Consider the following 14029-nt stretch of genomic DNA (forward strand, 5'->3'; position numbering starts at 1 on the left):
GTCAATGTGGCCCGTTGAGGGGGGCCAATATGCTAAAGTGGCCCTCGGTGAAATTGAGTTTGACACCCCTGCCTTACACAGAGGATCAGGGCTGCATGTCATTAAGAAAACATACATTATGCAATAATATTGGTGAATGTTCCATATGGCTCGTGATAAACACATAGTGTGTTAATGTATTTCTGCTTGGGTTTAGTTTGGTTTATGTTGCTTATTTCAAACATTTAATAATAATTAATACAGACTAACAACCATTTGTATGAAAAGGTGGTAGGCAGACATATAAACTTGTTTGATTCTACCCCATATCTTACTTTACATATTATTTATTGCTTAAATAGATCATAGTAGTAGTTTACACAACCTAATCTTAGTTTCTTTATAATTTTACCAGAAAGTATTGCTGTCAATCGAAAACATTTTTCTATTGCTGAGGTATTACCAAATGTCCCAGTACCATTGAGAGTACTTATTTAGTATAGTACATATATAGTTAACTATTATTCAATGGAGTCCAGACGACTTTATCCAACACTGATATAATGTGGTAGTATATTTACGATGCATTATGAAGAACTAGTGAGAATAAAGAAGACAAAGAAAAGGTTGTTAATAATCTAAAGGCAGTTGGGGGAAAAAAAGTCACCAAGAACATCAGTGGTAACACATTAATTACTTGGTAACAAATTGAAATCTTGAAAGCTCTTTGCAAGTTATTAAAAGCTGAAACTTTTAAATGCCAAGCAGCAACTGGAAACGAGAATTTCTGGAAAGAGAATTGGATCAAAATCCTTTCTGTGGTGCGAGCAAACATCGGACAGGAAGTGATGCGCTTATTAGTCTACGTTTCTTACGTCTAGCTTGGGGATAAAAATACTCATGTCACTTTTCATTAATAAGTTTCATCTGGATTTTGACTGATATTCTTTGTCCATTAAAATTCCTATTCATTCTTTTTATTTGAGCAAAATTTAGTGGGGAAGCAAACATGTATTTTCAGGTTTTGGTTTTGTATGAAGCTGCGTTGCCTACCGAAAAAAATGCATTGTTACATCAGACTAATTTAGTGATATGCAGTTCTGATGGGGACTTTTGACATGAAAAGTTAATTGCTGCCCCTCAGGCACTGTGCCACCGCAATTTAAAATGAAATGGTGTTAAAATCATTATACTGTCAAACATCAGGTTTAATGAAAATCTGCGGTGCGTACAAACTGCAATAATAGAGCAGACATTACTTCTACTGTAAAACCTTGGGTTTTTTTTTTTTACCTGCGCAAACATCTGTTTTAGCATCTTATATTAGCAAATAGAGCAGTTAGCACTTCTAAAACAGCAATCTTTCTGTATATGATCAATAAAATATTCCAGTCAGCCTGTCACTTACAATAATTAACAGAAATAAAGGATTTCAAAGGTCCGTCTGTGTGTAATTAATATATACACTGCGTTTCACTTAGTGATGAAGTTCCTGAAACAAATTGAGTAAATATTTTAATTTATTGAATGGGTCTGTAAAGGCTAAAGTGATCTAGACAAGAACCCAATTATCATACCATTACCCAGTTTTTATAACATAATTACTCTCTAACCTTACTCTTCACTCCAGCCGTCAAGATTCAAGAAACATGTTTCTGACATCACTGTGTTCAGATTTTGTCTCGTTAGATGCCTACCATCTGGTGAGGATCCCTCCCCATGACTCCAGTATTTTCTCCGGACAGTCCTTGGAGACATCTCCAGTCCCACTGGAGATTTCGCTGTCACTATCTGCAGAGAAGAAGATGTATATAGAGACACATTAATCCAGTTTCATCAGATAAAACTGTTACTAGCTGTTTTATCTAGCTGGTCCAGTAAGGTGAGGAAAATGTGCAGCTTAGGATTGTTTCAAATCTTTTACCACTCATTTCAAGAGGTCTGAAATTTTTTGTTAACTACCAAAGCCATTTCTCATTCTCCTGAAGTTTCAGGTGCAAAAATTTTGTGTTAAAAGTGGAAGCTTTGTGGGAGCCATCACTCAAGTGGAACAAGAATTACTTTGAAATTGCAAAATATATATTAGGCACTAAATAATAAATCAATCTAAACCCTTTTTGAGTCTTGCAGCACATTTTAAAACCAGCTGGTATTGAACCCACACAGTTAATGGAGGCAGGAGTGCGTGCACAGTGCCTACACCTTCCATTATCACTGCTCTCCTGGCTGCTGGTTCGTGAGGCAGACAAGAGGCAATCAGCACGGCCAACCACTTGTCTTCTGAAGCAGACTGTAAGGCTGCTTTAACATATGCTGCACAGGGACAAGTGATGAAATGTATTTCCAGCACGAATAAGCAGAATGACAAAAAAGGAACATAAATACCCTTTTGGCAGCCAATGGTTTTATTAGCTGGCATTTTACATTTAAAAACTGAAAACAGATAAGGCAGAAATATCTGTTATTTTTAGTGTAATCACACTAAAAATTGTGATTATGTTCCACAAGGTGTCATATAGTTTCTTGTCGCATATGTTTCTGGATATAAAAACATGTGTATGTGTATGTGTATGATGTGCATGGCTTTACTCTCATTGCAGAGTGACAAACAGTAAAGTCTAATTATTTATCTGGGTCTAAATGTGAAGAAAATTAAATGAATGTTATGTCAATGCGGGGAATTTGACACTTATGATGGAGCACAGTTTTTTTATAGTGCATATTCATTGGATGAAGAGTTTAAAAGTTGCAAAGTTACTGCAAAAGACTCTGCATCGTTCATTAAATTTTGTTTTCTATATATAATAAATGCAAAACCATCTTAGGATGAAAGTTCAGTGCTCTGCACACGATCTACGACTTTTAAGATGCCTGAATCAATCAGAAAGCAAGTTAAACTGGTAGGAGAAACTTTAAGCAGTAGTCGTATCCAGGTGAGTCGATCTTCATTGGAAGAAACCTAAATTTGCTAAGTTTGCTCTAAATTAAATAATATTATTACGGTGGTATTACTGTGACCATTGAGAGGCACAAGTGCAAATTTCATACTGGGAGCACATATTCAAATTCAAAAATATTTTATTAATCCCAAAACAAAATTAAATAATGTGCACTAGATGCTTCACCTCCAAGTTTCATCTGTGATAATACAGAATCTTTTTACATATCTGGGTATATTATTAAGCAGAGCTCTGCGGCTCCAGTCCATGAGTGCCGGTATTTACAGGTGTCTCTCTTCAGAAAGGCAATGCAAGGGTGCTAATTACTATGCTACTGAAACACAGGGCTGATAAGTAACAGTTTGACAGGAATATTAGCCTGTAAAAAGCTTGCCTTTTACAAGAGAGACAGCGGCACAGATTGAGTACTAAACTCCACAACCGTAGTCTTCATCACAGACCTGAACTCAGATCAGAAAATGTACGAGCGATTGATTTATGAACCTGGATATAAACAATGCAGGACTGGGCAATATAACTAATATATTTGATGTATTGTGATTTGTGCCATGCGTGCAATGTATCAAATGGAAATATTGTGACTATCAAGAGTATAGGTTTCTATAGCAACCGTTGCCCATCTGCATCCGATCTTTACGCTCCTAAATGCATCACTTAAACTCCCATCATACCGCTGCAGAAAATTACAGAATGCGCCGATTGTTTACCATGTGAGATGAGGACACAAAGAGTGGCGGAGAAATCGGAATTGAGCATCAAGGTCTGCAGTGTGAACAAAGTATTACTTTGTTTTGGAACTCAACTCGTCAAAGATGCCGTCAACTTCTGCATTACGTCAAAAAACAGCTGAAAATTTTGCATTCGCTGATTCAGTTGTCGAAAAACAGCTAAATTATAGCTGAACATCGTCATAGTGATAAAGAACAGATTTGAAATATTGCCATATATGTTGTGTATTGCAGTAAATCAAAGTGACATTGCGTTTAAACTATATCACTGATTTAATTATACTCATACTCTTCTATAAAATTCAAATATCACAAAAGATGTTACTGTATTGTTTATCAGGAAAAACAAATGATAAGAATTAGCCCTTATTGATACTTGGTGTCGACTGTTTTATCATTTATATTGATTGTGTGGTAAGGCCATTGATACATTCTTAAATGTGATTAAAAACAGGTATTAAGTGTCATTAGTTAAATATAATAACATAATACAACTACTTCAATAACTGATTTGAAAAGTTTTATTTTTAAAAGCAGTATTTGGGTTCAACTGTATGCAGTGACATGAAGTCAGAGCCCTAAAATCTACAAAAGTAGATTGTGATCAATTTTGTCATCGTCACTTTTATCATCACACCACAAAATATCCTGGTAAACCTTAACGTTTATAATTCCAACCACTAATTAAAATGCATATTTCCTGTTTGCCTTCCTTGCAAAGTGAGGAATACAAGTAGCATGTAGTCCGTTTCGACATGCTACTTGATATCGTTTCTTTAGCAATATCAGAAAGAAACAGAAGTCACACAAGCATAAAGGCAACAAAAATGTAGTAAAAAGAAACAGGTCTTCAGAGATAACTGAACAATAAAACCCAACTGCAACCTTTCTGAGAGTTTAAAGGCACCGCTCATTCCCACTTAAGACTCTTACTCAGGCCTTTACATTTCAAAATGAGTAAAGGCAAGTGGTTACGCTGAATGCGCTGCGGCTCCAACATCCTCACAGCCTCTGCAGGAGCTTTCAAGGTCTTTATAAATGCTTGATGAAGCCTTTCAAATGTTTCAGAAACCCAACATAAAGCTCCTGCCTCCGTCCTCAGATTTGTTGGAGCCACGTGGCAAGAAAGCACGAGTCCAAAGCTGCTGCCAACTTACCAGGTGATGAAAGGAACCGGGCAGACAAGGACCATTACTATTACCTTTATACGTGATGGGGGGGGCAGGCACATTCAGTGTGGGATTAAAACAGGATCTGCGTGAGGATGAAGTCACAAATGGACTGGGTTTGTTACAGCTAGCAGCCATTTCTTTCGTGTATCGTAAAGATAATACTTGCAGAATAAAATGAAGGAGAAAAGGAGTCAGGCTGGAGACATAACCATGTTTGTCCGAGAAAGTAGAAAGAAAAAAAAATGTCAGTGTCAAACCAATTTAATTAAATGCGTTTACTGGTGTGGCTTCTACTTTGACAGTGTATTCATTACTATTACAATAAAAGTGACCTCCAGCTTCACAGCCCTGATAGCCTCCAGTTTCCAGCAGTGGCAGAGGAGAGGGGCGTCGCTGAAAAAGGCTTGTGGATGTCGCCCACAGAGCCGGCTGAAAGGAGTCAGACGCAGCCTTGGCAGACGCCTCGTGACTGAGTGACTCGACAGATAGGAACAAAACAGACTATTTCTCTCTCTTATTGTGTAAATACTTTTTACCACTTCAAGGAGAAAATAGCTGAAGGCTGTTTATACAAACAGGAGAATAAAGCCTCAATTTCTGAGGCTTGAGGACAAACTTAATAAAAAAAAAAACACCAACAAACTTGTGTAAAGAAAATTATACTTTATACTTTCATATGTGATGCGTTATATCCTCTTTCACTTTGAAATCCTTAAGTAAAGCGCAGAGCAATTAACTAACTTATGTTGAAATCATATTCACACTCTTTAGATTTTTGTTTGTAAATCTTATGCAATATTCCTTCAAATTTGCAAGTATTTTCTAACTTAGGCTGGTCTAATCAGATAAAATCCAGTTAAAAAACATGAATGCTCCAATATTAAAAAGTTAAAGGCAGATGAATATTTCAGAAATATCTCTTCTTCTCTGAGAGAACTGGATGGAAATGTCCTCTACAAGAATATGCTCACATATACGCACACAAACACAGCTGCAAAATAAACAGATCCATTAAAATCCGTGTTATCGTACAGCATGCAGTCTGAATGATGACCTCGAGACACCTGCAGCATTTAGCCTGTGGTGAAGTGCCTGAAACTGGGTCATGTTTGGGAACCTCTGGAGTCTATCTGGGGTTGTTAATATTACTGCTGTTTTGGCTTCATTCCTTCGGCAAAGACGGCCGTTACTGGCGGTGAAATATCCAGTCTGGTAAATAGGTCAAGTTTACAGATTCACCAACTTTCTCAAGAGAAAAAGTTGATGGATAACTCGGTTCAGGCGGAAAAAAGTTCATGTCGGATGGCTTGTAAAAAAAATACATATTCATAAGTCCAATTTAGGTTTTTGTTATATGCTTGATCAGACTACACAACTCTAGTAATTCTTTATTTGTCACACAGTGTGGAAATCGACAGCGTAACAGCATGGGAAAGTAGACATGAAACTTAAACCATTAAAGAAAAGAAATTACACCAAAATAGTGCAAATATGTCAATATGTATAAAATAACATGCTCCAAATGGTTCAAGCAAGTAGATTAATGTCTGTTTTGTTTAAATTGTGTTCCTTTCTACCAAAAAGTCTGTTTCTGACAGGAAATTAAATGGCTATTTCCTAAATGATAGTACTTTGTAGATGGGATATAATTGTTGAAAAAAGGAAATTCTTGGTATTTTATTCATATTTGATAAAATCAGCATTTTTTTAAATTATTTACACCCTTTTTAGGAATGAATGGTGTGGTTATTATAATTCCAAATCAGCTTTTTGTATGTTTGGGCAATTATTTGTGAAGATTTATCACCATAATCTTTAGTTTTCTTCACAGATTGAAGTCACGTACAGATGTGCAACTCTAAAATCTTAATTTTACTTCCAGTTACAGGAAACTTGTTAGTAAAATTTAAATATAACTCCAAATATAAATCAGTCAGGGGTAAGAATAATGTTGGAAAATTAGAAAAACAGAAACTTGATCTCAACTTTTAATTGTGTTTTTATTTTTAAAGAATTCTGAGGAAAAAGTCAGATTTATTTTTCTTTCAGTGGCCCTAATCCTAGTTTTTGGTAGTTTTTGGTTCAATAATGTTATCGAAACTGAAGAGAAATACGAACAAATGGTGTCCTTGACTAAAGGAGGCTGTTTACTTCATCCAAACAGCAGCACATAAAGGCTCTTTGATGTTGTCGACGCTGCAGTGTTGCAGGCGTTAACAGGATTGGGCCGGGTTCTGGTTGACACACAGACACATTCACAAGTGCGGATAATCACACAAATACCCCCCGACTGGACCCGCAGCTAAATACTGTGGACAAATCAACAAATCCACGGTCGACATCAACAATGTCGAACTCGTGTGTGAATATGTACGCCGCCTAGCCAGTGTTTGCTTGCCTAACAGAATTAAGCTTTACTGTTGATGAATCTCTGTCACTGAAGTGTACACAGGGGTTTCTATCAAAGCGCTGCCGCAGAAGGACAGTTTGAAGGGGCTTGTGACCCTTTACAGAAAACAAACTCTTCCAATTTGAAAAGGCTTTACGATACACGGCGAAAGCAAAATAATAAGAGAAGGTAAACGTCGATTCTACAACATATTGGTGAATCACTCTCCTTTTATTGTGCTTAGGAAAGTCTCCTCAGTACTGAAAGGACAACAAATTTGTAGAGCGAATGCTGTTATGTTTGTGCAATTTTCAATCTCACTACAAAGGACAAGTTATTGTGAAGTTATGTCTGGTTTATTTTGTTTCAATCCAAGAAGGTAGAATACGTCACCCAGAACAGTAGAAAAGAAAAGAAAACTGAACAAAAACAAAACAAAAGAAGCATACCTTCATCGACATCTTCTTCCTCATTATGGGAAGTGACCTGCTCCCTTTCTTCAACGTTTCTTTCTGCTTCCCTCTGAAGGCTCACCACTTCGTACACAGCGTCACTCTGACTCACCCTGTCAGGGGCCTGCTGCATAAACAAATAAACACATAATCACAAATGTTTAAATGTTGCACTTGTGTAGCGCTTTATCAAGGAAGGCAACTCCAAAGCGCTTTACACCACATTCACTCATTCGTGCACATTTTCACAAGCTGAGCTCCATTGTATCTGCAGACTGACAGAAGTGAGGCTGTCCAACATCACCAGTGAGTAAAAAGATTGAACATAATCTCACTAGTAGAATGTAGTTTCTGTGTCAATTTAGTCACTTGGTAAAGAAAAAAAAACACCTGTTGATTCCTATAAAACAAATGAAACTGGAGCACTTTTTAAATTCATATTATAATATTTTAAGTGGTCAGAGTGTCTAATGACATCTATGACTATCTGTTTGCTAAAGTATAAAAACAAGGCGACTGTTAACCATTTCTCTTCACCTTTCACTTTTCAAAATGGGAAAAATAAGAGAACATGCCACTGAAGTTAGGCAGATTTTTGCTGTTCAAAAATACTCAAGAAGATTTCTTCTACTTGTCCATGCCTGTCGTCAAAGCAATAATAAAAAGCTAAAAGTTTAAAACAACTTTAACTGCAACAAGCAAAGGTGGACGAGGACGCAAGTTTTTCTTGACACCATGTAATGATGATAAGGAAGGTAAAAAAACCAAAAATGTTACTGTTAGAAAACTGCAGCATTTTTGTGAGATTAAGCTGCATAAAACAAAAGGATTACTTTTTTTTAAAGTCTGCTACACATATTTGACTGAGAAGCTAACAAACAAAGGACACAGTGTCTTATCATGAAGACACTCACAATATTGTATCTCTGTCTGCAGAAGATAAATATTTTCACATAGACATGAGCAGGAAGGTTATATATGCCCACTACACATTTATTTTGTTTTTTTTTGTGGTTTTGTTCTAAAAAAAATACAATAACAAATGCATGTCAAAACTGACTGTAAAGCAGCAAGATCAAGATTATTTTTGGTGCAACATGAGCAGGTAGTGGATATAAAGAACTTGATTCAATCATCACAGCTTGACCTGAAAACTAGTATCATAAACTGGAAATAAAGTGAAAATTATCAGTTAGTCTGATTTTTATGGTTTTTTTTGTTGTTTTTTTTAAATGCATATTAAGAAGGCACAAATAACTCGAGGAAAAGAAAATTCCCACTTAAAACTGCAACATTATTTTATTGCCAAGTTAACAACTTCAGCTTATTTAGAATCCGACTCAATACAACATTCTTCTCTGAAAAACTAAAACTAGCACAGCAGGTCCTAACATGGGCCTTAAATGTACCTAAAGGCAATAAAGAAAGTGTAAGTGAACAAAGATACCATCAGATCTGACCTTCTGTGTCACAGGCAGCTGATGTTTATTTCTAGTCTATTCAATTACTTTGGTGCTAGTGCCCATCTCTTCCACCTAGAGAAAAAAAAAAAATGGATCAATGGGCTGCATTGATCCGCCCACTCGCATGGCATCTAATGACTAACTCAAGTCAGAGTCGACAACTCGAAATAGCCGAGGATATCCAGCCTGGACTATTTCTGGAAAAATAATCTACAGAGACTTGAGGAAATAATTTGCTTTGGTTTGCTGCGGCCTCTTCAAGAGATTAGTGAACTACATAAATTATTCACACCGATTTAAAAACAAGAGAAATAAATTTGGACAAAAAAAAGGGCTCCTGGGACATATGTGACATGGATTTTGAATTATGCAAAAATAATCAATGCGTCAAGAGAAGTGAAACATTTTCCACTTGTGCCACGTAATATCAATTTATGTGCACAAAAAATCTTCTACTGATTAGTAACTAACACAATATTACATCTACAAAAGACACAATTCTGTGCTTTTCTGTGCAGATTGATACATTTCTAAAAGTTTTACGATTGTCCACAAATTCACAGTTAATATTACAGTTTTGCAAAATTGTACTGAAAATAAACATTTATTTATTAAAAACTACAGTTAATATGCAACTTTTTTCTATAGCTAATAAAAATTTATTTCAACAATTAAACCAACATATTTAAAAGCATATGTTTCATATCTAAAACAAGCCTGTCTGTCAGAAATAAGTCAGAAGAACTGATCACAATAATTTTATCTGAGAGATTGGGAGGGTTAGCAAGCATATGGTGCGTTATTTTATTGTGATGTATAGCAGGTCTCTCTTGTAAATGACATAATGAGTCTCAAGAGATTTAGCAAGCATAAATAAAGAATTATATATACAGAGTATACGTTTCTCCCTTTTGTGTCTTAGTAATGAAACTATCTCTGCAGACTGAATCATTCCAAAAATCTCACATGCAACAAAAATATGTCAATTAAAAAAATCAAAACATAAAATATGCAATAAATTAAAAGACTCCGACACCCACTATTAATAAAATGTCTTGAAGTTAAATAGACCTTTCTGCTTTTCTGGGGATCAGTTGTTACATTTACTCTGTAAGCGATCAAGCTCCTTTTAGAGGAATTTAGTTTTTCTCCTTTCATTTCAGACTCCATGTTATTACTGGAGATATTTCAGGGTTTTCAGTTTATTACAGCTTTAAAATCAAGGAAGAACATTCAGCACTGGCAGGCTTGTTTAAAAGAATAGCAAGTGGTTGAGCAAACAACTCCTATAGGTTAACAGATGGATCAATGGTACTTCATATTAATGTTTTCCTTCTCAAAATAAGCCAAGAGGATTGCATATTTATTGTGTTTGCACCACCTATGATTGTCATCTTCAGTGGAAACTTCTACACAATATTATCTTTTAATTAGCTTGGAACCACAGAACTAGCCCAGCACCCTTCCATTTACCGAAGAGATAACAAGAGAAGCAATCAGGCGAACGAGTCAAAGCGCTGCTGTTAATTACCCAAAAGCAAATAATGAGACAGAGCCTCTTATTAGCTTTCACAATCCAAAGCTTCCCCACACCTCACTGATTCACCAGGTCCCTGTGGCCAACTAAAAGATTTGCTTTTTAAAACAGAGAAGAGGAAGATTATGGCTTAACGGTTTGTTTAAGCACCAGCAGAAAACCGCTCCGGCTGCATGTGTTCGTGTCGGTGGGGAAGGAAGTATAATCACACTCCTGTCCGAACACTTTGGACAGCAAGTCAAAAGGTCAAGTGTGGACCTTTTGCGTCTGCAAATATAAACAAAAAATATTTAAAAAATACTGTGCGTTTTTCTTTTGTTTTGAAGGGTTACATTGTTTTAAAAGTACATTACATTATATACTTGAGAGTGTTGGTCATTCTCCAGAAATCCTGAAGGTGAAATCTGCTCCACAGCCATTTTTATTGTTTTATTTTTTAAGTGATTTTACTTTACAAATGTGAAAAAATCTGCTAACAATTGGAATCAATCTGATTGGTCACCTGCCATTTCTTTGTTGTTGTTGTTATTTTGGGTCTTCATTGTGTAAAGTAGTTTGCCTTGTTGCTATAATGTGCTATACTAATATTTGCTTTGCCAGTCAAAAACTGGACTTGCACACTGGACTTTTTAAAATTTTTGGATTGATTGCATTCATTTCCCTGGTATTTGATTTTATTTGTCCATCCTCAGCAGCAGGAACAGAATATGGATCAATCTTTTTGTGAAAATGTGCAACTAGCTGCACTTTTCTACTCTCCTGTTTTGAAATATTAGTAATACCTGTTTTACAGTGATTGGTGGGATGTCACCTCTGTTTCAACTATTACTAATAATATATAGATATTGAATGCTGTTCTCATAACTTCTTATATTTTAATTGTTAATAGGGAAATTGTAATCTGGTGAAATCCTTACTGGTAGGTCAAACGTTATAAAATCCAAAGAACGGATAACATGACAAAAATTCTGACTAGTGAATCTCTATTTTGTTTTTTTATTCCGTTTTTGTTTTTCAGCTTTACTTTTGTAAATACCTGGAGATAAAAAAAATGTTCAATATACATTAAGATTAATAATTTATTAAGTATTTAAGACGCAATGGGAGCACTGCACATATTTCCAATCTGCTTTGTGAACCTCTACATCACAACACTTACCCTCCAAAATGAAACTCTGCCTGCCTGGGGAGAATAGATCGAGTTCAGAATTAACACAATCTGGGCCTTTTTGTCCCCCTGACACCAATTCTGAAATAAGTCAATAAACTTAACATGACCTGAGAAAAACTGCAAAACAATAAATCACTAATAGCCGACAGCTGACAGATTCGTAGCCAGAAGCCTTCACTGACACTCAATAAGCTGAACTGACCTGCTCAGGTTGGCTTTTTAAATATTTAATAATGCCTAAATGCATTGGCTCTGCTGCAACACAAACATTGCTGCTCAATATTTTACAAAAGATTAATAAATCATTGCTGACAAAAATGACCAGGAACATAGTTTTAGTTAATGCAACAAAATCAGTGTTTGGGAAAATAGGACCAAACACTGATTCTCAAATTTTATAGCAAGATTTCAAAATCCAAGCATCACAAGGAAATCCGGATTATTTTAGTGATTTACTCTCCTGCAGATATTAACCCAGCTTCGATGATGTACCAGTACTAAAAAATAATAAAAGACATTGATGAAAAGCAAACCTATAAGTATATTTTGTTTTTGTCCAAATGTATAAAACAAGAAAGTAAAAAAAAAAAGCAACCTAGTCAAGAACAAAGCGTCTTTATGCCTCACTTCGTTACTGAGCTTCTTTTTTCCACTGACTGATGCCAGGGCACAAAGCATTTCACAGTCAGTGAATCATACACACCCACATGTCGCGTAGGTTCATCAGCCAACATATTTAATCAGAATATAGGAATATATAAAGGCTCACCATGTAAGGGGAGCAGATATGTAAGGGGAGCAGATATTAATAGTTGCAGCAAACCAACCTGCCGCAGCCTGAGGTAGAACGTTTCGCTGAAGGTCTTTCGGCTGAAGTACCAGAAACGTTCGTTTGACGGATAAACCCTGACGAGAGTTTCCAACAGGAAGCGAACGGGTTCCACCACTTCGGTCACCACCAGGTCCACCGCCACCGTCATGTACACCTGCTTATCTGAGGATAGAAACAAACAAAAATAAAGTTAACATCTCTCTTGGTTTTCTTAGGAAATTCAGTCACTAAAATCTGTTTATTTGGAAAAAGCTGAAATTAAAGCATTAGGAATACACTAAAACTGTTAAAGCATCTGTACCTCTTAGATAGAAAATGTTTCACACTTAAACTCCTAAATAAGGTTTTTAGTGCCAAATGCTTTTTCCATTAACTGTCTTACACAAACATATACTCAGATTCATCCTTGTCCCAGTTCATATTTTACATCTTATTAACATTTTATTAATACAATCCTTCATTTTAGACATTTGACCTACAGCAAGTGTACATGTTGTTTAATTCCAACACTGGCACGTCATCTGGAGAGCACTGATGAAGGAAAAAGCAAACAGAAATACATTTCCCTCAGATAAACATTAACCTCATTAAGAAAAACTAATATTCATTAACTACGTCCATAACAGTTAAAGTGAAAACAACAACAATAGACATAGGGAAAATAAAAACTAAAGTAATAATAGTATATACTAACACAAATAATAATATACAAGCAAATAAATAGAGGTGTCAGGGTTTCAGTATGAATCTAGTTGAAGGTTTCCTAAACTTTGCTTTTTATTAATAAAAGTTACCCAAACTGGCTCCAACTAAAATACAAATACTGAGTTAAGAAGCTGTATCCTGTATGGACGCCACACCCCCTACTGGATAAGAGCATGGCTCCAATAACCTGCTGATAAAAGGGTAGATGTGCTGTTACACTGTTAAACCAACCAGAAAACCTTTTTGGAAGACAAACCTTTGGGAGTGTCTTCATTCAGTGGCTGGAAGGCGGCCATGTTGGGATTCCACGTTCCTGTGATGATGTAGGCTTTTCCATCTGAGCTCTTTCCCATTGATTCCTATAAAGGGAGTCGAGTTATAAAATTAATCTTATCCCCAGCAATATTTACGTTTTTATCTACGATCTTATTAATCATGCAATAACACGAGATTTGTACCGTTAAAGTCTGGTCAGTTATCATGTTTCTATAAACTAATTCAGTCTCAAAATCAGCATAAAGATTGGTTTATTTGATAAATCCATACATTTTCGCGAGGTGTTTCACAATAACAGCCACATGCATTGATTTATGTTATAATTAAACCCTTTAAGGTCAGTAATAAAATGAGTCAAATGAAGT

General features: G+C 35.8%; 1 protein-coding gene across 1 annotated transcript in view; it reads right to left on the reverse strand.

Annotated features, from left to right (window-relative positions):
- rabgap1l (RAB GTPase activating protein 1-like) overlaps positions 1-14029 on the reverse strand; it is a 110046-nt gene that overhangs the window by 82363 nt on the left and 13654 nt on the right. The window contains exons 8-11 of the mRNA XM_007540660.2: positions 13645-13747; positions 12679-12845; positions 7678-7807; positions 1677-1770 (exon numbers count right to left, since the gene is read on the reverse strand). Of these exons, the coding sequence (XP_007540722.1) occupies positions 1677-1770; positions 7678-7807; positions 12679-12845; positions 13645-13747 (494 nt within the window). The remainder of the gene's footprint in view (positions 1-1676; positions 1771-7677; positions 7808-12678; positions 12846-13644; positions 13748-14029) is intronic.

This window comes from Poecilia formosa, unplaced genomic scaffold (assembly GCF_000485575.1).
Source record: "Poecilia formosa unplaced genomic scaffold, Poecilia_formosa-5.1.2 Scaffold553, whole genome shotgun sequence".
NCBI lineage: Eukaryota > Metazoa > Chordata > Actinopteri > Cyprinodontiformes > Poeciliidae > Poecilia > Poecilia formosa.